This window comes from Periophthalmus magnuspinnatus, chromosome 19 (assembly GCF_009829125.3).
Source record: "Periophthalmus magnuspinnatus isolate fPerMag1 chromosome 19, fPerMag1.2.pri, whole genome shotgun sequence".
NCBI classification, from domain to species: domain Eukaryota; kingdom Metazoa; phylum Chordata; class Actinopteri; order Gobiiformes; family Gobiidae; genus Periophthalmus; species Periophthalmus magnuspinnatus.
Window position 1 is genome coordinate 4,049,488 of NC_047144.1, and position 23,696 is coordinate 4,073,183.

Here is a 23,696-nt window from a genome sequence, read left to right on the forward strand (position 1 = left end):
AGATAACTAGTGTGCTCTTGATCCAACTTTTGTCTCACTTCTACAGAAAAGCTCAGACCACTCAGGGGCATCTAGTAATTTAGCATTAGCGCTAAAACCTTGTAGCTATAACCTCTCCACAGTGCAGTAAACACATTGACGCTTCAGTAGCTTTTACTTTTAACATAACTAACCAAAACTTGAAACATCATGTGCTAATCTGCAGTGGAGGAGAAATGAGCGAGTAAACATGTTTCTGTTTCTTACCCAGTGCAGTTGAATACCTCTCCTAGCCTGCTCCTAGCGTGATCCGACTGCCCCGTTACACGCAGCGTAGACCTGAGTACACCCCAACTTCTCCAGATGTGTTATTGAGATTTACGAGGTTTCAAATCACAACAGCTCAATCGTAGTTCCCGGGTTCGTATGCATTTAGAAAACCCCGTTAAATCGCAGTGCTCTAGTTATCCAGTTTTCCTGCCGTGCGCGTTAACGTAGCGAGAATTTGAGAACTAATTACGAAGTTGTCTGTGTAATCCCTCAGTCGTCCAGGTCTGATCCATAACAAAAGACTAAGTTTAAATCTGTCAACTGGGCAAATCTTTGTAAGAGTGAAGACGTTTCGCTGCTCGTCCAAGCTGCTTCTTCAGTTCTGGTCAGATTAACGGTGGACACTGACTTATATCTACCTGAAGGGAGGGGCTAACTACACTGAAACTGTAAACAGATATTGTCTCCAGTTTCAGCCTTAACGACTCTATTCAACACATAAAAGGATGTACAAACACCGGCGTGAGAGCAGCTCAGGACCCCAGTCTGCTGTACATCTCCATCTCAAAGACGCTAAGCACTCGTTTGAAGATAGTGAGGTTCAGATCTTAGCCAAAGAAAAGAAATTTTGGTTTGAGAGAGGAGTTAAAGAAGCATTTTTTTAAGGAAAGACAATCCTTTCTACAACTTTATCCTCAGACCCCAAACAAACAGGAACAAAGAGAACAATAGGTGGTTGAATAGGGTTATTAACGCTGAAACTGGAGACAATAGCTGTTTACAGTTTCAGTGTAGTTAGCTCCTCCCTTCAGATGGATTTAAGGCGGTGTCCAGCAGCGAATCTGACCAGAACTGAAGAAGCAGCAAAACGTCTTCACTCCTACAACGATTTGTCCCGTTGACAGATTTAAACGTCATCTTTTGCCAAGCATGAAGTCGACGCATGTGCGAATTAAACCTGTGACCTTTCAGTGTAATGTCCTTGTCCAAATTAGTTAATTGGTTAATCTATGTATAGGTATAGCTAGCAGAAGATATCCAGTAATAGAGTAGTGTAGAAGTGCTCTTTATACAATGATTTTAGAAGACGGATAGCAAAACCTTGTAATGAAACTATATTTTGAAACTTAAGATTAATTTGGGATTTCTTACCGGCCCCTAACTGCATTGGTGGAAAGAAGGGAACAACACTCTTATTCACTGCACACAGACAGATAAAAATGCCTTTGTAGTGTATGTGCTCTCCCATAGAAAAGATTCATGACAGCACCACGCCTCTCGATCCTCTCTGGTACATAGAGCTCCTTCGTTCAGGCAGAGGGAGCAAAAATGGGTTAAAACAAGCATAAAAAACAGAAATAAAACACATTGTATATTTATAGATATTTATAAAAAGCACGTGTCGCTACAACGGGCCATGGTCTGGAGTTTCACAGTCTTTCACGTACAGCAGTACTGACTGACGAGTCCACCCTGTAACGTCATTTTTTTTTTGTAGTTTTTTTTGTTTTTGTTTTGTTTTTTGTGTGTGTACTTGAGGTGACGCCCTGAATGCGCTTTCTGCATTTGCACCTGTCCCGTCTCGGCTCAGAAAGTCAGCAATTTGAACCATTAATAGCAGGGATGGGACAAGATCTCATGCCACAAGATCTCGCGAGAAAAGAGATTACGCGAGAGATTTTTTTGAATTGGACAAAAATGGTGTTAAATTGTGGTGCGTTACATCTTTTGGGAAGCTATATTTCCAAAACGCAGTGCTATAATGACAACAAAAACATGAAATAAAATCACTTAAAGGGCCAGTACCTGATTTTCAAACCACGAGGCGGTCATTTCCTTAACCTCCTGAGACCCGAGCTCTTGCAGGACTTTATTTGCAAAAACTATTAAGTGGTTGAACACATATATTGTAAAAAGCAAAATGACAATAACAATAAAAAAAAAAAAATAAAACAAATAAAAATTCAAAAATATAAAATCAAATAAAAATAAATAAATTAAATAAGATAAATAAATTAAAATACAATACAAAAAATAAAATAAAAAATAATAAAACTAATAAAAACACAAAAATATAAAATCAAATAAAAATAAATAAATAAAATAAATTAATTAAAATAAAATAAAAAAAATAAATAAAAAAACAATTTAAAAAATCTAATCAAATAAATAATAATAATTTAAAAAAATCTAATCAAATAAAAATAAATACAAAATAAAAATAAATATTCTAAACTCCTAGAAATATTCAAAATTGAACATGTTCTTGTTGCTGTTCTTCTAAAAATTTGCACTGTGGCCTAAACAATCCAAAATGTGTTGTCCACAGATGAGGACACCAGGTCTCAGGAGGTTAAAGTTCTCCAATCTCCGCTTACCATTTGGTTCTTAAAAACGAACCACGACAGAAAAACAAGTGTCTGACATAGTCTCAAACATAGGCCTGTCACAATAACACATTCTGAAGTGCGATATATGAATGCTGAATTAAATATCGACGATAAACGATAATATTAAAACCAAAGCATAAAGTAGAATTATCCTTAAAAAGTAATCGAAATGTACAAAGAATAAACAACAGAATGCAACACTTAAGTAGTTAGCTTGCATTTATAACAGAAAATATTATGTACAGAAAAATAACCAAACTTTTCCTAATAGAGCAAAGAAAACGTACCCACGATAAATATTGACCCCCCAAAAAATTATAGTTCGATCTAAAATATATTGAACCATAAGCTAATATAGTAATTATCATGACAGGCCTATTCAGACAGTTGGTTTCCCATAATTCTTAGTAATAACCTGCCCGATTGGATGAAAAAAGGTGACCCTGCCGGTGGCTTCTGTATTAGTTATTACCTGAGAAAATGCTAAAATCTAAAATGAAAAGGTTATGTTTTACTGTCTCATTTTTTTGTCTTATGGAGCAGCTTTTATCGTACAATCCAGGCCCTTAAAAAAAAAACCTGCCAAAACTGTGAACTGGATCACACAATTTATTTATTACATCTTGTCTCATTCTCGTGTCTCGTCTTGTGGGAATTGCGTCTCGTCCCATCCCTAGTTAAAACTATAGAACGACTATTACCTTTCACTAAAATGGCTCAGTTGTTTCATCAGTCCATTGAATCATAGCTCAACTTTTAGTAATAAAAATCTGACCTGACTGGCGACTTACACGATCTTTCCATTAGCGTTTTTATGACAGTTATAATGATTTTTATGCATCCTCGTGTTTTTTAAAGTTAGAAACGATCGCACAAATGCACTCTAATTATGTGAAAATGATGCAAGAAACAGCACTTAGGCTAAAAGTGGTGCTATTAGCTGGAGTTGCAAATAAATGTTTCCATTAGTCTTACAACATAATTTTAAGATCCTCTTGCTCAACCATTTGCACCTATGTTTCTGATTCCAGCTTCTAGTGGCAGTGTTATTTGCGCGCATGGCTACTGGCATTTATGTTAACCCTGTGTTTTTAAAATACTTACTAAAATACTTACTACTAAATTAACTTTTAGAGCCAATTGATTATATGGGTTTTAGAATATCCGTGTCAGAGGTTCCAAAATGACCAATACAGGACTCATTTATTAGCATAATATTGTTTTAAAGAGGACATATCTTGAATTTTGTTGTTACTTTTAGCCGTGCAATAATGAGCGATATGTTAGCATGACCGCCCAGTTGCTAATGTACATCTAACTACTTTGAAACAGGAACTTTACATACATTATTTCAAGTTTTTATTTCACGTTTGAACGCCAACAACGGCCAAAAATAATACACGATATGCCCGCTTTAAACATTCATAAAACGTTTGATTTGGCACTCACAATATGAAAACTTTTATGTATGAAAAATCTCTTTTGTAAACGTTTATAGATTTACGCTAATTATCGCCCGTATTCTAGGGAACATTGAATTTAAAAGTGCTCTGGGTTTCATTTCACATTTTAAATTCTCATAATACAACATCTACTTCGTATCAAAAGGTCAACAAAATAAACAATTTGGCACAATTTGTTGAACTTGGAAGAAATGGTCCAGTATTTATGAATAGTTTACAATTGCACCAAAAGCTGAAATTTCTAGGTTTGGTGTTTGTGGTTCTCACTGCTGACTATTGGTGAAAAAACATGTTGCGTTAGTACACTGTGTACCAAGCGTTTGACAATCTGCGGTAAAACTCAAGCCAGGATTAGCTAGTTTGGTGCTCTATATTATGCCGGTTTTGTAGCCTACTAGCCACCTGTTGCCTCATCAGAATTCTGCTCCCAAAACCCATGTGGCGTTTCACTGTGTATGCTAGTTAGTGTATAGTTGTGTACATAATCTCTCAGTTAGCTTTAACGCCATCCAGACGCTAGATGCTAACCCCCTGCCCCGACCAGCTGTCAGCCCGCACATGAGACCACAATCGAACAATGGCAGTGACAATCTCCATTCTGTGCACAGTTTATGGAAAAGACACAGTTCAAAAAAGCCCTACAATGTCCATCCCCATTGGCACGTGTCTATTTTCGAGCCCTGTGAAGATTTGTACGGGGTTTACAGGTACAAGGTAGTTCTTTGATTGGCAGATGAGCTGTTCAGGTGGTCTCCTCTTGCAATCCGTTCCATGGTTGTTCCTTTATATTGCTTCATAAAAACCTGCCTGTCTTTATCAGCGGTCGGCAGTTTTATTAGCTATGTGTTACCGCAATCTAACATAGTCATTACTGGATGGATATTAGCCGCGTCAGACAATCTAATATCCCATGCGGACACAGACACGCTTTTTGCCGATGGCGCCTTACGAACCGTGTACTCCAATGGATTCGGTGAACTTCTTGGTTTTGTAAAACGAGGAGCACTCACATGTGACAATCACTCAGCAACAAGCCTTCGACATGACGACACAAAAAGACCTGCCCGATGAAGGTGGTTTCCGTAGGGATACCAGTACCACGCTTCCACATGCATACTTTCGAAAAACAAGAAAATCGCCCCGGAGTGTCTCACACAGTCACCTCCGTTTTACTGTTGGTGACGAAGTACGGTTGGGTAGGAAGAAAGTGCTGACTTCGGCTCTGCCCCCGTGTCCCGTGGAGCTGGTTGGGCTCCAGGATGGTGCATTGAGGCCTTTTGTGACCATAAGCCTTCCTCCTCCCAACCGTCTCCGTACCGTCCCATCCCTTAATCCCAAGTCCCATGGAGTGCGAGGCCGATATCGTGTTGGAATTATACGCGAACGGGCGCCCCATGGTTGCCGTACTCATGGGAGCGTCGCTTAGCCTGGACATACCCAGAGACGTACCCCCCGGCATGGTCCCTGACATGTGCGCCAAGGTTGTGCCACCCATTCCCGGCGGTTTGCTACTATGGCCGTGAGGGTGGCTGTGCGAGCTGTGGGCTGGGTGAGTGTGGATGCTTTTCAGTTTCTGGCCATTGGGCCGCTGTCCCGTCGATCCAACTCCTCCGGCCATGTGGCGCTCTGTCGGGAGTGTGGTGTAAGTCGCCACCGGCTCAGGGGTCAAGGGTCCGAGCGAGGTCATAGGAGTCAGGGAGGTCATGTGCGACAGGGAGGTCATCGGCGTCATAGAAGTCATGTGCGGCATAGACGTCATGGATGTCATTGGAGTCATGGAAGTCATGGGCATCATCTGGGCCATGGAGGGGTTCATCTGCATCTGAGAGGAGCTCATGGGGTTAGAGGTCATGGGGTTTGACGTCATCGGAGGGGTCATGTTGCTCATGACCTGTCGGGAGTTGCCCATCGGCTGCATGGGGAGTCCTCCCTTGGACGGAAGCTCCACCATCAGTCGTCGCTTGTTGTAGAGTTCGCCGTTGTACTTGGCCGCTGAAAAACACAAACAGGAAAACAGTACTTAAAACACGTACATCCTTAATTAAAATATATCGTTCTACTTGTTTATGTTTTGGGTTTTTTTTAACGCTCTGGACACTTTTAGCACCATTAGCATCAGGGTTAATATGAGACCTTTTTGGGTGGGCTCCAGTTTTGTCACTGTATGGAACATGTAGCATATTGTGCCTTGCAAAATGCTAACAACTGTTTTTAATTGCAGCGCTGCTAACTGATGTGTTGATGCGTATAAAATTAAAACACAGAAATCACAGAACTGGAACTCATAAATTTGACGTTGACAATCCATTGGTTTCGGAATCTGAACCATTGGCATCATAGCAATTAACCATTTAAAACAAATTTGTGAACCTTTTGAATGACAAGTCCTCAAAATGTTGCCGTAACAAGATGCTGAAATCCATAATTATGTGTGTGTTCTGTGCGAGATTTCCTTGGTGGAAAATGAACACAGCTTTCAGATACCGTTCAACAACATTTATTACCACAATTGTCCCGTTAACCTCTGACATTTCCTGAGGGTCTTTTAGTACTTTATGAGTCATTTTGAGTAAACAGATGCTTAAACTGATGTAATTAGATAACACCCTATGAGAAATGAGTCATGAAAAGTACACCATGTGCCCACACTGGAACATCTTAAAACAAAATGAGCAGATTTCCCCCCAAAGTGACCAGTTTGCCCATCTTCCCTCTGCGGAGATCTCCCTGCCACTGAAGCCTCTTCCCTTTTGCAGCTAAAATAAAAATCATAGTCTTAAATCTTGGTAACATGAAACCCAGCGTGTGACGTGAGACCGCAGAGAAGATTTCGCTTTTTCTTTTTAAGCTAGGCAGCAGGTACCAAGGTTACCATCAAGCAGCAATTTTGAGCACTGTTGTGAACCCCGAGACTAGAAACAGTTATTGAGCAGCATATTGCAATTTAATAAAAAAACAGATTGTGCATTAATTAAACTGTCAAAAGAATCACCCAAAACAAGATTTACTACTGTCCATTTTAACCAGTTCTTCTCGTGGGTAGAAGGATGTCAGGATAATGTCACGAGATAACGGCTTGTATTTGTTTGTCCATTAAAGCAGAAATACTCAAATGGTCGTTTAATATTTTCTGGAACAATGCCTCAAAATAATTGGTGATGTAAAAAAATATATACTTATTTTTGTCAGCAGATGAGATGTTTTGAGGGACTATTATAATATTATTGCATTCTCATGGCTTATAGATGTCACTGGCAAGCTCTTAATCCTGAATAAAGGGCACATAGTATTACAAATGGACTTTTATGAGCTTTTAACGATGCTGTAACGGTGTTCTCTCGTAATTAGCTTACACAAAGTTGTACTTGGATTGATTCTTTCATGTTTCAGTAATCCTGTATTATCCTGCATTTGAGGTTTGAGTATTTGGATGTTTTGTTTTTCCCAACTATTGTTCGGTACATGCTTACAATTATTTTAAAAATCAAAATCAAAATTAAAAAAATAAATAAAATGAAGTTAAATAAATAAATAAATAAATACAAATAAAAAAATAAATAAAATAAAATAAAAAAAACAAAAAAAGAAATTAAATTAAAATAAAGTAAAATAAAATAAAATCAATAAAATAAACTGGTCAGGCCTTATGTACTTGGGCAATTGCTACTGTACTTTAACACAGTTACTCTAAATCAGTTTAAAATCTACTTTATACTAATTCCATTAATCTTCATGACATTAAGATATGTAATAAAGTTGCATTGTTAGTTAAAAAAATAAAAAAATAAAAAATAAATCTCTGCTCCCTACATATAGGAAAATATCACAAAAAATACAAGTAACTGTAAAGTAAAATCTGCTGCTATGAAATGGTGGGGTCACTGGATCCCGTTCCCTTAATTAGGTGTTTCATATCAATATTGCAGTTTACAATGAACTAAACTTTAAATCACAATCTACATGGGTTTTACATGAACAAAGTCTAATATGTCTTCTCTAAAGATGCACTGTGCAACTTTTATGATGAATAACCAGCTACCTGCTTGTCTCTATGACGATATTTTTGTTTTTCCTGGAACGTTTAACAGCATGACATTAGATTTATACTGTGCATCACCATAGAGACAAACATGTGACGCCATCATGACTGGATCAGCGTTAACCTTTTTTAAGATCGAAAGAAAATGCGAGATAGGTTCCATCATAAAACATTACAGGCAGAACAATAACACCTCCCTTACTGTACTGTCTGGATTCTTATTACGAAGCATTTTATTGTTGAGTGTGAGGTTAGCATGCTAGTTGTTAGCTTTAGAGTGATGGCAGAAAGTAAATCGATCCATGTATATCCATTTTAGGTCAATACTACAATGAACAACATGTACAAATCACAATCTGCATTTAGTTGAAGGGTGATATTTCTTATTATATTACACAGAATTGATTTTAAGTCATGTTATAATGTTGTTACCTCCTCAAAAACACACCTGGAGTTGTGTTTTGTTTCATTCACACATGTTTGAGTAACACTTTATCGTTAGTCTGTCTACATCTACTAAGCTCAAAACGCTCCGTTCCACCTTGTGATGTCATGAAGTGGTCGTTTTCAAGTTAACAGCTTCTTTTATTCCAGGGCTGAAATCATCCAAATGATTTTTAGTGAAGATGTATGAGTTTAGATGAGTTTTAAAAACACCGTAGAGCATTTCCTGTATCACCACTTGATGACATCACAAGGTGGAACTGAGATGAAGAGCTCAGCCTAAATCTGCAGGTTTGTGCGTTAAACATGTGAGAATGAAACAGAACACAACTCCAGGTCTGTTTGTGATGAGGAAACAACATTATAACTTATAAAAAAAGCGTAATATAGGTCCCACATCTTTAGTATCCATAGTAACCGCATGTTGCAGACGTCCCCTCATCTCTGCTTGCGAGTTGCCGTCTGCTGTTTGCCTTCACGCCTTGCATATATTCTGCGCTCTGTCAGTCACTGTCAGGCGGGTACGCTCTCTCTTATCGCTGACAAATGTGACCTTTTTTTCCGTCGGATTCCCAGCCTCCGCCATTGCTCCTTTAAGCCTTGTTGCCTCCTCGTCCTTGAAGATAAAGTTAACACACTCACAGTCGGCTCGCCATGGCGCCGTAAACGCCAATAAATCAGCTTTGATCCTGAAAGAGAAACTAACGCCGTAGCCATGTACAAAGAGGTGGATTGATGTTGGACGTTTTGCAAAAAAGAAAAAAAATTGACAAAGAGTACATTTAAAAAAAAAAAAAAGTAGCGATAATCATAGTTATGTTATTATGTTGGGTTAGGGCCTAAAGGAACGCTATGTAACTTTTCTGAAGGAGGGTTCCCGCGTGTTTCTCTTCATAGAGTTGCTATTGCCTGGAATGTTCCGCAGTGTGGCGTTAAGCATATCCCAGTCACTTTCATTCAACTATATGTGTTATTATTGCTCAAAATACATTCAAAACAAGCGTTCAAACTGTGACGTGCTCTCCTCTGCTAAGATCTGACGTGTAACTTGGCCTGTTGGAGTAACCTGCTCGTCTTAATTGAGATTCGTTTAAAGTCATATGCTGGAGCATTCCAAGCAAAGAGGTGGCGAATGTCATTATATCCTATGCCTTGAGTAAACACATGTTAAAATACATATGTGTAGCTTTCTGGGGGCCCTAAGCTGAATTTGTGGCTGGGGCCCCCGACAGTAGATGCCTCCTGACTCAGATATTGGTGATTCACATTTAACAACATTCTGACTCTGCTCTCATCACATTGAACAGTTGTATTTGTGTTTATTTGACCAACATCAGACTGAAAACATCCAGAACGTCACAACTACAACAGTCACAAGAACAGAACACAAACATATAAAGGGGGTTCATGATTTTTTTTTACATTTTTTCTTCATTTCTGGTGGATTTTAATGTGTTCCAGTTGGCGACAGTGGACTTACATTTACATTATGCCGGGTCCTTGCTCCGGTGTAAACACAGAGCTGCCCTCACCTCTGCCCGACTCAAAAAGAAACATAGCAGCAGCAGATATTTTGCTACTATAGATATAAAACAAATGTAATAGTTTTAGAGGGATATTTAGTCTGCTGTAAACACACAAACCCTGTGTCCAATAAAACTTGATATATTATATTATTCTATATAAATGTATAGGCTCCTCTGGTGGCCTCGGGGCCCTAAGCAGCTGTTTCGTCTGCTTATAGGCGAGGCCGGTTATGCTTTAGGTCATTTATTGCAAAGGTATTCTGTCAATTGGACAAAAGTTTTTAGTATGTGAATATGTTTTGCCTCATCCTAGTGGCTTGTTCTGTTCTGACAGTGTTCTGTACGTCACTGCCGTAAATATAAATATATCTGTACGTCACTGCCGTAAATATAAATATATATGTAAGTCACTGCCGTAAATATCCGTCTGAAGAAGCTAACTACACTGAAAGTAACACACCCTAGTTGATCGCAGTAAGGAGTATCTGTTATTAGTTAAATCCTCCGTATTACCCTAAGGTGTGAACTGTTACCTGAGTCATATTTTGTAAAAAGTGATTTGTTTTGAACAGTGTGCAGTTTACACATGTTCTTTTCTTTTGTAAGGAACCATCAATTGCATAAGTCCTTGTTTGACTTTCTTTCTTTTTTATTTTTTTTCAAATCATAGTGACTGTGCAACATTTTTAAATCCATGTGCACGTTTCAAAGAGTCACAAAAAGTCAATACAGGGCTGCGGGCTGAAATAGGGGGTAGAAGAAAACTCAAACGCAGGACAAGGGAGGATTACACGTGGTTAAAAGTTCATAAACGTACATTTTTGCATATGATTGCTCCTTTAATGTTGTTGCAAAGTTTCAAGTTTCACTGTTCTTCCCTGAGGCGGCTCACTACTCTATTAGGAAAGTTACATTTTGGAGATATCAGGATAGATATAAGAAAACCACACAGTACATGCTCCCTCTACAGTACTACGTTCATGTATGACAGGTTTTTATGTTTGAAGTATTTCTTGGTTTGGTGGGATAGCGCCTGTGGTAAATCGTACTTCATTTATCATAGTCAGTCATGGCAATTTGTGGAAAAAAAGTACAGAAGAAGAAGAAATACAAAAGCGAAGGAACATTTAAACAAAGAGCTGTGAAGTTGTCGTGAAGTTGATGAATAGCTGAGCCTCGTGGCAGCAGGTAGTGGATGTGACTGTCCTACACGTTACATGGATTAAGAAAATACAATGGTAGAACGGAGAAAGTACAGCGCGGCGGGCGTAAAAACGAGCATGAAAACAAAGGTAAATGAGAAAGAGAAACTACTGAGAAGTGATAAGTCGGACGAATCCTTTTCTTTCCTCCACAAAGAAGAGCTTCGTGCACAGAAACAACATATTTGGCATCGTAAGAGCAGTATTATTATTATTATTGTAGACCAAAGTTTGATTTACATTTTCATTATTTCAAAGCGTAAACACCCACCGTGGGAGTCTCAGTTTGAACCATTTAAACAAATCTGAGTCTCGGTCATTTCTTTCTGCGATTAGTTTGTAGATAAATTGAGTTTTCACGTTGGTTTCTGTCTTATAAATCTTTATTTTGAGCGGCTCTTTGAAGAGAATAGATCCAAAAGATTTGAATCCTAAAAAAGAAGCTGAAAGTCCAACAACTATACAATACTAAAATGATTAAAAATAGTCTCTGTAATGGTTAGATGACATGTTTTATCTTTCTGCTTTCATGTTTTTCTAAGAATTTCTTGCCTGTAACAAATATTCATCACAGTTACTCATCAGATAAGGATATGGGGAGTAGTGATGATGAGCTCGGTCATTTCTCTATGTGATCAGTTTGTAGTTAAATGAGTCCTCACGTTGGCTTCTGTCATACAAATAAATAGTAAAAAAGAGAGTCATTTGAAAAGCACGGAAAGATTTGCAGCGCACAAAGAAGCCGAGAGTCCAAGCACTAGAAACGACGATAATATGGTTAAAAACTTTTGCATAATACGTCCACTTTAAATATTCTCTGACGTTACTTTCGCCTGTCCCTCATGACGCAGTAATAAGTTTGTCTGTAGATATAAAATGGAAAAAAGGACCCACGATCTGCGCATGAACGGATCCACGGCACATTTGTGAGTAAACCGGCAGAATCGGGCCTGTCTGTGCAACAAGAGGATCAGCTGATGGACACTGCAAATGACGTTGGTCTTAAACACAACATCGCACTGAAAACTTTACTGCCATTTCCGACATCCCGTCTGTGTGAAGTGGACTTTTCTGCAGTGACGGCAACGAGACAAAATTACGGAGCAGACTGGACATAAGAAACACACTGCGGGCGTCATCGTCTCTCATCACTCCTCGACGGGACCACCTCACCGCAAAGAAACAAGTGCAGGACTCCCTCTGACTCAGCGGCCCGGTGAGTTGTATTTTTTATGCACTTAACTTATTTTTGCCGTATTTATCTGCCGCACGTAGAAGGCCGGTCCGTGAAAATAAAACCTACATTATTCCAGTCCATGGTGCAAAAAGGTTGGGGAATCCCTGATCAGAAGTGCACCCATGATCACTTCCTATGTGGAACGCAGCGGCTAGCAGGTTAGCTATGTCCGTTTATATGTACAGTCTACGCTACATACGTTTGTCGCGTCTGCCGCTCGTGTCCAACCAGGAAGTAAAACCATAACCTCCTGAGACCCGAGCTCTTGCAGGACTTTATTTGCAAAAACTATTAAGTGGTTGAACACATATATTGTAAAAAGCAAAATGACAATAACAATTAAAAAAAATAATAAAACAAATAAAAATTCAAAAATATAAAATCAAATAAAAATAAATAAATAAAATAAGATAAATAAATTAAAATACAATAAAAAAATAAAATAAAAAATAATAAAACTAATAAAAACACAAAAATATAAAATCTAATAAAATAAATAAATAAAATTAATTAATTAAAATAAAAAAACAATAAAAAAATCAAATCAAATAAATAATAAAATGACAATAACAATAAAAAATAATAAAACAAATAAAAATTCAAAAATATAAAATCAAATAAAAATAAATAAATAAAATAAAATTAATTAATTAAAATAAAACAAAAAAATAAATAAAAAAAAACAATAAAAAAAATCTAATCAAATAAATAATAATAATAAAAAAAAATCTAATCAAATAAAAATAAATACAAAATAAAAATAAATATTCTAAACTCCTAGAAATATTCAAAATTGAGCATGTTCTTGTTGCTGTTCTTCTAAAAATTTGCACTGTGGCCTAAACAATCCAAAATGTGTTGTCCACAGATGAGGACACCAGGTCTCAGGAGGACACCCCTCCCCCCCAAAAAAGTGCAGTCTCACCCGTGATCTGCTCTTTACCTGTCGTACAAAACAGAGCCAGGCGCAGAGAGAAAAAGCGAAAGTGGGAGAGAGAGAGAGAGAGAGAGCACCCGAGGGATCAAACTTGCTCAGGCGACAGGTGAATCAATCGGGCAGCGCGCATCTCCCGCGGCGTACGTGAGTGGAACCGCCAAAGTACCGTCGCCTCACAGTGGTGCTTCTCACGGTGGGAAGGCCAAGAGTCCCGCGGAGACCGGGTACATTTAGGCGCCGGGAACGAGCGATAGCACACCTCCACAAAGCCCACATCAACAAGGGACGTAAAATCCCTATTAGATTCAACTAGTAGTCTAAAAGAGAGAGAAGAGAGGAAGAGGAGGGAGAGGAAGAGGAGGGAGGGCGTCACACGGGCTTTAGAGATGAGGTGATAATATTGGATAGGCTTTGACAGTGACTGGATAAAGATGTGACGGTTGGCATGGCAACGTAACGAACATGAGGCAAACATTGAGAGGATGAGGTGGCTGAGACACTGCTGCTGTATTGAAGGTTTTGCATGTCACGGTACTAAAATTTCAAACCCAATTTTGACACTCGATTCTGATACCATGACGACGATGAAAAATAAAATGTGACGTGTAATCCTTAGTGGTCCATGGACATATACTAGTCTATGTTTATACTCAACATCAACATCAATACCTGCTCATATGAGTTTGCAGTTTCAATTCTAGTTTTAGTATCGATTAGTGTCTGTTTTTTTTATACTTTTGACAGTCCTACACATACAGCATTAAATAGCAAAAGACGAAATTGAAATCTGTCAACTGGACAAATCGTTGCAGGAGTGAAGACGTTTTGCTGATTCCATCCTCAGACCCAAAGCAAACAAAAATAAACAAAAGAGAACAATAAGAGGGCCATTAAAGGTTGAATAGTGTAACCCACGTGACTTAGCGGCCCCCCATCTCTACTTCCTGTTCCGGTGAGCCCCTTCAGTATCACCTGGCCCCGCCCCGTCACTTCCTGTTTGCTGCTCCCCGCTGCTGCTCACTGTGGTGCTGTTGCTGCTGTTTGTTCTCTGGAGTTGGCGTCCTAACTTTTCCGTGGCTCATTCTTCCTCAACTTACCGTCCATCTGATCTTCCGCTCATCGGTGAGTCACGATATCATGTTGAGTTGCCGTTGTTTTAGTTAAACAGTTAAACACACGCCACTTTACCGCTCTCTTGCGTTTGAGTATTCAAAACTCCTTGGAGGCCGCAGCTAATTCGGCTAATGCTAGCGCGTTATTAGCGCGACCTATTGACGTGTTTATTGATTAAATACGGACATTATTTGATTTATTATTCCTGCCGAATTAAAGGCCAAACCTTTAGCATTTAAAGGACACTTTCATTTATGTTATGTGGGCCCGTTTTAGTGTCCGTTTATGTTATTTTGAGTTACTCTTTTGGCGGCCATGATAGTTTTGTACTGTGATGTATTATGAGTGAATGTAGCTACATATTTTGATTTTTTTTTTTGCGCAAATGATATTTAAGTGAATTTGATTTGAAAATATTTGATAAGCTTTTAAAGCTATTGATGAACTGTAGCTTTACAGCTAATTTTGATTTAAAGGTGCACTTTGACCTGTTTTTTAACTCGGTGTTAATATAACAATCTAGGAATTTAATTTCTAAATTTATTGAACATTTAAATGTATTGCATTTCAAAATAATTGCTAATTTATATTTATGTCATTAGTTCGGAGGCTTACAGCTCTAATTAATGATGTGAATTAGTTTTTTCCTTTGACCATGTGCAGGTTTTTCTTTTCCTCTTCATCTTCTGGTAAAAGGATATTCCTCTTTAGTCCCGTGATGGCGAGCTACAAACGCCACATTGTGGTAGGAAATCAAACTTTATTTATTTTTGGATTGAACTTTGAACTTTGAAACACGTTTCAAAAGACATGGACATATTGCAAATGAATGGACATTCAGTAGTTTCACGGGACTAGAAATATTCAGCACTCCTGAAGTTTTCCTTTTGGTTTGATTTTCATTTCATTCATTGCATTTCTTCCTGTCTATAATATATATTAATATACATGTCTATCATATACACATGCTGTTGTATCTATTGAATATTATTGCATACCTGGTTATATGTAAATGCACATTGAAATATCTATAATATATTCATATTTTCATTTTACCCTGTGTCCACTTTTCATTCATACAGTTTTTGGCTTTTTTCTGAATTTAGTTTTCTGATCACCTCTACAGTAATACAACGTTACTCAACTTAAGCAGTCAGTCCGCCGAGCCGACTTAGCGTTACAATAGGTTTGTTAAGGCTGAAACTGGGGCCAATAGCTGTTTACAGTTTCAGTGCAGTTAGCTCCTCCCTTCAGATAGAACGCAGTGTCCAGCAGTGAATCTGACCAGAACTGAAGAAGCGGCGAAACGTCTTCACTCCTACAACGATTTGTCCAGCTGACAGATTTAAACTTCATCTTTTGCCATTGATCAGACCTGGACGACTGAGGGATTACACAGCCATTGTACAGCATTAAACCAGGCCAAGTTACAGCTCAAATCTGTGAAGAGTCGAGCCCAGTCAACGTAAAAATGCACGTCTTTTGCATCAGACTGAAACAATTTGTCTGAAAACCACGATAACCATGTCTGAAATGCATGCGTTGTGCTGCTGCGTTCACACATCATATTTGGCCATAATCAGAGATAATGGGAGAAAGATAATAACAGTCTTCCATTGAATTTACAACTTCATTTCATGCTTATGGTTCTTATGCAGAAACTACCATAAACTATGAATGATCCTTGCAGTGGCAAACCAAGCAAAAAATTAGGTAGTGTCGCACAAAAGATGCTTATCTAATGCAGGGTCTGACATCGGCTTGTTACCGCGGAGATACTGCTGCATGTTACTTTGCCGGGAAAGTTCCATAGTGTTAAACAATCTTGCATTTATCCTATTACTGCTGTTTTTATTGCTCAAAAATACCTTGAAAAACAAACTGTTACTTGCTTTTCTCCTGCATCTGTAACCCGACTACTATTGCTACATATTGCAATTCAGTTTTAATTATCGGTTACTACTTTGCGTCTAATTATTTATATTTTGCAGCTCTTCCACGATCCTCCTCTGGCTTTACTGTCTTCACCGACGCCAAGACTAATCACCTATGCAAAAATATTCAAGCCTGATACAGTAACAGACAGTAATCAGCTCATATATTCAAACCCACTGACAAATATTTGGCTTGGAATATAAATACTGAAATGCAAATGACTGTTTTTGATCACAGATAAAAAAAAAACAACACATCTACAGATCTTCAGACAGAATTAAAGACGCGTATTTCCGCCGCGTCAGTCCAAAATAATCTGAAATGTCTTAATTTCTCCTCTTCTTCGTTTGCATGTGAAGAGGATACAGAAGATTAAATCAGAGCTATCATTTGTAATCTATATTATGATCAAAGGTGATATTTAATAATGTAGTACAAGTCAGATGTGATTCAAAATTAGATGTGAGAGAGAAAATCAGGTCACGGTTCTGGTCTATTTTTACAAAGGTGCAGTTTTTAGAATCACATTTCAGTAAAGCTTTCAATTAGACACGGTTTATTCTAGATCAATCTCATGTTATCCAACACTAAAAATGATATATAGCACCGACTTCATTACTGCAGTTTTCATTACACCGAGAACTTGACTGTGTTTCTTGTACATTTTTACTCCACCGTCTTGAAATGCCCCCATCTGCTCGTCTCTATGGAGATATTATCACTTTGACTGGAATGTTGCACAATCAGCATTAACTTCTTTATCTACACGGAGACGAGCAGGCACCAGGCCAAGTTACAGCTCAGATCTGTGGAGAGGAAAAGTTCCATAATACGTATCCTTAGTTTAGTAGTAGTTTTCCATCAATCTCAACATATAGACTGACTTGCATATTACAAATTTACCAGGTTGACGGGTGAATTTATTTTATTTTCATAAGTTTGCAAACAAAAATATTCCCTATTCTCTGTTCTCTTCATGTTATTTTATATAAACTTCATTGAGAAGCTTCCAGTGTTGTTTATTGTGGTAGTTTGTTTTTCTTTTCTAGACATTTCAGGGCTAGCAAGAAGGTCTTACACAAACCGCACATGTACGTGTCCTGTGATTGGATAATAAGCACTTGCTAGAGAGGCTCCACAGTGAAAAAGTGAGTTTATAATGTTAATAATAACGTGGCACATTGAAGTCACCTCAGTTAAAACTCCACTAAAGTTCGTTCAGTCTCAGCTGTGCCACATTTTCAGTTATTTGTTGTTGTATAGACTATTGTCAAAAATGCAAATGATCTGTTTGACTTTATTTTCAAAGAATAGTTTGTTTTGTTATTGACGTTTCATATGAGACACCAACCAGACAAGTTTATTAGACAGACTTGTTTAAGCTCACATAACGTCCTTTTGGTGGGATTTTGTTTGGCATCTTTAAATCTTTTTAATTTTTGACAGTATCTCTGAACTTAGTTTCCTCTTAATTGTTAATGCAGTGCTGCTTATTGGTTTTAAATGCTCCTGAAATTAAATGTTGCGTGACTCGCCTGTATTGAGGTGACGTCACTGAAGGCAAACGTGGAGGTTGCTGGTTTGATCTCTGTAAAGTTGCATCCTTGAGCAACATGTAACCCAGGTTAAAATTCTGTCTTATTAAAAAAATGTTTTATTAAACTCCTGCTTTGACCTGTCGTTAAATCTTGTTTATATAAAAGCTACATTTATATATTTATTTCTGCCCTCCGTGTCTCATACGTGCCTTACGTAACCACACCCCTAATCACGTGACCCGAGTCCGCCAATCACAGCAGAGCGTCTTTTCAATCTGTGTCTGCAGCTTCCTAGTCAGAGTTTGTGGGGGAAGCGACCGAGGCAGCTGTGAAAAGAGCTAACCTCCGTCCGTGGGGAGTCCGTTTGCCGCCATCATGCGATGTTAAACTGGGGAATTGGCCAGGTGTTCTTGATTACGATGGCGAGCTGAGACCAGAACCTACAGCTTCATCACCTACGGGTCTGGTAGGAGGCTGCCCCCCCTTCCTCTCTATCTTTTACTGACTTTTTAACTATAATCAAAGCCAATGGACACTATTCTAATGAACAATACAAATGGATACTAAGCAAAGACATACTCTCAAATACTGAAAAGTATAAAGTAAAAGTACTGATAAGTGGACTCCACCTGTACGGATTATTTCCTTTCATTTTTTTCCTTTTGTTGCAACCAACTCATCTCAACCAACTAGAACTTAAAGTGCACTTACCCATCACATCTTACCGGTTCAAATCTGCAGACTGTAAATATTCGGGGTTTTCATTATTGTTGTCATTATTATTACTATTTTGTGTTTTGCTATTTTTGTTTCTGTAAATATTATTTTGTAATATAATTCACTTCAATATACGGTACCAGCACTTGACATAACTCCTGCCTGCATTTCTTATTTACTACACCAGCTCCAACAGTCGAATCTCAATCTACTGATCTCAGTCAAACTCAGCCCAATTCACACAGTAACTTTTCTTTTTTATCAACAATTAATTAATAAATATAAGTTAGCACGCAAATACATGCTACAAACACACTTTACTTAAACAGGGTGGTAAATTGGTGGTTGAATAATGTTAGTCGGCCAAAGTGGCTGAAACACAAACAATCATTCCCAAATGCTAAAAAAATCTCTTAAAGGGGCTGTACCTGATTTTTGTGTAATAAAGTGTAATAAAGTTCTGCCCGAGTAGCCCACAGATATAATGTATAAGCACCTCTTAGGGTCAAAATGAGATTGGTGTGTGCTAAGCTTTTTTATCATCTGTGAACCAGGAAGTAATGCTGCACAGTGCAACTTTGGACCATTGCAAAACATCTAAAATGAATTCTGTTTTTTCACATTTTTAAAATCAGATGCAGCGCCTTTTCGCTTTCTTTTGAGATACTTTGGACTTTTTAGCATCAGAAGACACCAGTAATTGGTCATTTATGTTCAAACCAAGTGGCCTCTTTTTCTTAGGTCTGCATCCAGCGCCTTTATTAGCCAGCGCCCTGAGCTTTAGCGGGGGCCGGGGTTCGATAGAGTGACCTTATAGAGGCGCTCGGCGGGACAGTGTAGATGGATATTGATTGACAGCGGTGTGGCTTATCTGCTCAACTAAGGACCACAGGGAAAGTGGCAGAGGCAATTAAAGAAAAGAGGTGAGCGGACGGGGATGGATGGGGTGGGTTTAAAACAGGATCAAGAAAGTTTAAGGTTGCATTTAAATGTGCCTGTTTATGTATATATGGACAAAGCTAACCTACTAGCCACCGCGTTCATTTTGGTCTTAAAAAGTTCATGTTTTATTTGGACTCTCCCTTAGTCCACTTCTTTATAGAGTTCATGGTTGACCTTAAAATACCCTCAGTTATAAGTCTATATTGGTGGCTGTCAGACTGGAAGCAAGACCGTCTCAAATCAAATCAACTGTTTCAACATTTTTATCTATTGGTATGATGGTTACGAGATGTTTTTTAGTGAAATATAAAATTTAACTTTCTAGAGGTGGAACATCACCTTCATGACTCCATAGAAATAGAGTTAAAACATATTTTACAACATTCTCTATAGAGATAAATATGTTTTATTCTATAGTATGGAATATTATAGCCAAAGAACAACATTTCCATGGCGACAACAGGTTGAGACATTAACCCCTCCAGGCCAAGTAAGAATCAGGTTTGTGAATATCCAAACCTGCTCACAGCAACAAAATGTGTTTTTGTACATATTTCTGTGCAATAAAAACATCCAAAAAAGATGAAAACATGATTTTATTTTTGTCTATTTGTTATATTTCTAAGACTTTTTGTATGTGGTCAGACATATTTTTGAAAACAGTCACAGTTTCTCAGTTTGCTAGATTTCTTGGAGCCTCGAGAAATTATTTAGGTGGTAACTTTATGCACATGTTTGTCTTATGCTTCCAAAATAGCCTCCCCCTCTCCTTCACTTCCTCTATGACATTTCCATCATTCCTAAACCGTAACGCCACTATCGGCTGACAGGTATCCAATCTCTTCACCATGGCAACCTCTTTGAATCCCACTTGTGGAATGGAAATGTGTCAGTCAAGTGTGCAGCCTGGAGAAGAGGGCTGCCTGACCACACTTCAATTACACCTATATGCAATCAGATAACGGCCGCTGGAAAGCCCGGGATCCAGATTAGCCTGGCAATGATTCTCCGAGAAGGCAACGACGACCCGCGATGGAGGTGTAGAAGAGGGGACAAAGGGATAGTGGCAGGGAAAAAACCCGCAAATGAGAAAATGTATAGAGGTTAAGCAATGGTGAAAATTGGAAAATGCTTGAAGCGCAGGAGAGAAAGAGGGATAAAAAGGTAGGAGGTATCGAGGTAAAGGAAAATGGCATGAAAGTCGAAGGATTCAAGTGGGAAGTATTTGGTCGATGAGGACTTTCTGAAAATGTCCACAAAGAAGCTAAAGTGGTTGGAGAACTTGGCAGCTAAAAGGGTGAAGTAGTTTCTTTTATTGAGCCTGGAGCCAATCTCACCCTGAAAACGCTCTTTATTGTCAAAGGGGGTAGTGCACAATGGCCTCGTAACTTTGCTCTAGACATTTTACATGACTCGCCGCCATGTTCTAAAGCTTTTATAAATTTAGACGCACATCTTTACTACTAGTATATGATAAAATCTACTCAATCCATACACATTCAATACGTTAGAATATATACTGTATGTGAAAGTACACTAACCAAACTATAGTACTGTGAAATTTAGGTGTTTTCATGTCAAACACATTCAAAAATAGTGACCTAATAAAACAGTACATTGTCACAGTATAAAATCTCATCAAAACTCAAAGAATAATTAACAAAAAACAAGAAAAAAATCTGATTTCTTGACATGACTTGGATATTTTTTTAATGTTTAAAAAAAAAAAAAAAAAATCAAACAAAAAAAAACAACTTTGTATTACCTTTTACTCAATCACATCAAACAAAATAATCTGCATTTATGTATTTACCCCCTTTGAAGTTTCAATTTATAGGACTATAAATACTTCCAAGTTCCTTTAATCTCCAAGTTAATCAAGACATCAAACATGGCAGGTGTTTTTTTTGTGTATAAACATTCCATAACATCAAAACTGCAAATATCACAATTTAAATCAACACATTTATCAACTCATTTATCTGTGTTTATTCTAGTGTCGTATATATCCGTTTGTCACTAGCAATCACCCTTACAAGTAGCAATATATCTGATAGTGTGTTCTCCTACACTGCTCATCATTGCCATCAGTCCTGCATTATCCTTCCTCTTCTTCCATTTCCACCACTATTTTCTCCACAGCCTCCATCTGTCTACGAGAAGAGAAGAAATCTGCAGTCCTAACATCAGAATAACGCAATTTTTATTAGTTACGTTATAATGGAACTGACGATCACATTCTACATTACTGAACATAGCATTAAAATCATAAAAATATTTCCAAATAAATTCAAAATGAAGATTCTTGGCATGTAATTTCGCTTGATCCTGGACCTAATGAAACATAAAAAGCTAATTTTATTTGAAACACGCCTTTGAAATCACCGTTTATAGGTAAAGACTTCCATATTCCATAACAACAAATCACATTTATGTTTAATCTAATATTGTATGTATCCTTTTGTCACAAGCAATCACCCTTAGAAGCAGTAATACATCTGATACCCCTGTAGTCTCCACATCCCATAGGAAATACCTCAATGTATTGGTTTAATGTCTTTAAAATGACAGAAATCTATAACCCAAACATCACTAGAATAATGCCTTTTTTAGTCATGAACATTGCAATTTTCATCAAACTTTTTCATCCCTTTGCTCAAATTGTAACAGTGTGTGGAGTTAGGTGGTGTTGTTATTAAATTTAACATTAACCTTATTAAGACTCCTCCTGAGACCTGGTGTCCTCATCTGTGGACAACACATTTTGGGTCGTTTAGGCCACAGTGCAAATTTTTAGAAGAACAGCAACAAGAACATGGTCAATTTGGAATATTTCTAAGAGTTTAGATTTATTTATTTTTATTTTGTATTTATTTATTTTATATTTTATTTTTCTATGGTATTTTAATTAATTTATTTTTATATTTTTCTAATGTATTTATTTTTATTTTTTTGTATTTTTATTTATTTTATTTTTTAAATGCATTTATTTATTTAATTTTTTTTGTATTCTTATTTAAAGGCATATGTCTTCCTGCACCTGTCAGCAGCACAAATGAGACACATTGTTCCTAGAGGCACAATTGTTTCTCATTTTGTTTGTTTTTTTACACAAAATGTCTGTGTTCAAGCAGTTAATAGTTTTTGCAAATAAAGTCCTGTAAGAGCTCGAGTCTCAGGAGGTTAAATTTGACCTTATAAAAATCCTAAGAATAAAAATAAATAAATAAATAAATAAATAAATGTAGCATGACATGGATTTACTAATAAAAGAAAATCATACACATGAAACAAAATTGGAAAATCACCCAGTTCCAAGTTCCTTTGATCCACGAGCTAATCAAAACATCAATCCTGACAGGTGTTTTTTGCGTCTAAACATTCCATAACATCAAAAATTCACATAATGCAATTGAAACCATTTATCCTTTTCCATTTTCATCATTATATTCTCCACATCTCCTCACAGTGAGTGCAGCCTCCATCTGTTGGTTTAATGTCTACGAGATGAAAGAAATCTGTAACATCTAACATCACCCAAAATAATGCCTTCCAGTCGCGAACATTGACATTTTAAAAACCTTTTTATCCTTTTGCTCTTGGTGTAACAAAAATAAAGACTTCCCAGTCCCTTTGATCCCCAAGCTAATCAAGACATCAAACATGGCAGGTGTTTTTGTGTCTAAAGATTCCATAACATCAAAAGAAAGTCCACATACTACAAAAAGTGAAACCAAAACACACATCACATTTATCACATTTATCACATTTGCGTTCCATTTCCACCACTACATTCTCCACAGCCTCCATCTGGTTCAATGTGCGCGAGATGAAAGAAATCCACGCTTCTAACATCACCGAAATATTGCCTTCCGGTCGCGAACATTGCCATTTTCAAAACCTTTTTATCCCTTTTGCTCAAGTTGCGACAGTGCACGGACTCAGATGAATGGCGGAAGCTGTC

General features: G+C 37.7%; 1 protein-coding gene across 1 annotated transcript in view; it reads right to left on the bottom strand.

The window, feature by feature from the left end:
• Positions 1-5,252: 5,252 nt before the first annotated feature.
• The window catches only part of shisa9a (shisa family member 9a), a 108,875-nt gene continuing 90,431 nt past the window's right edge, over positions 5,253-23,696 (bottom strand). Inside the window, exon 4 of the mRNA XM_033985161.2 lies at positions 5,253-6,094. Coding sequence (XP_033841052.2) covers positions 5,253-6,094 — 842 coding nt within the window. The remainder of the gene's footprint in view (positions 6,095-23,696) is intronic.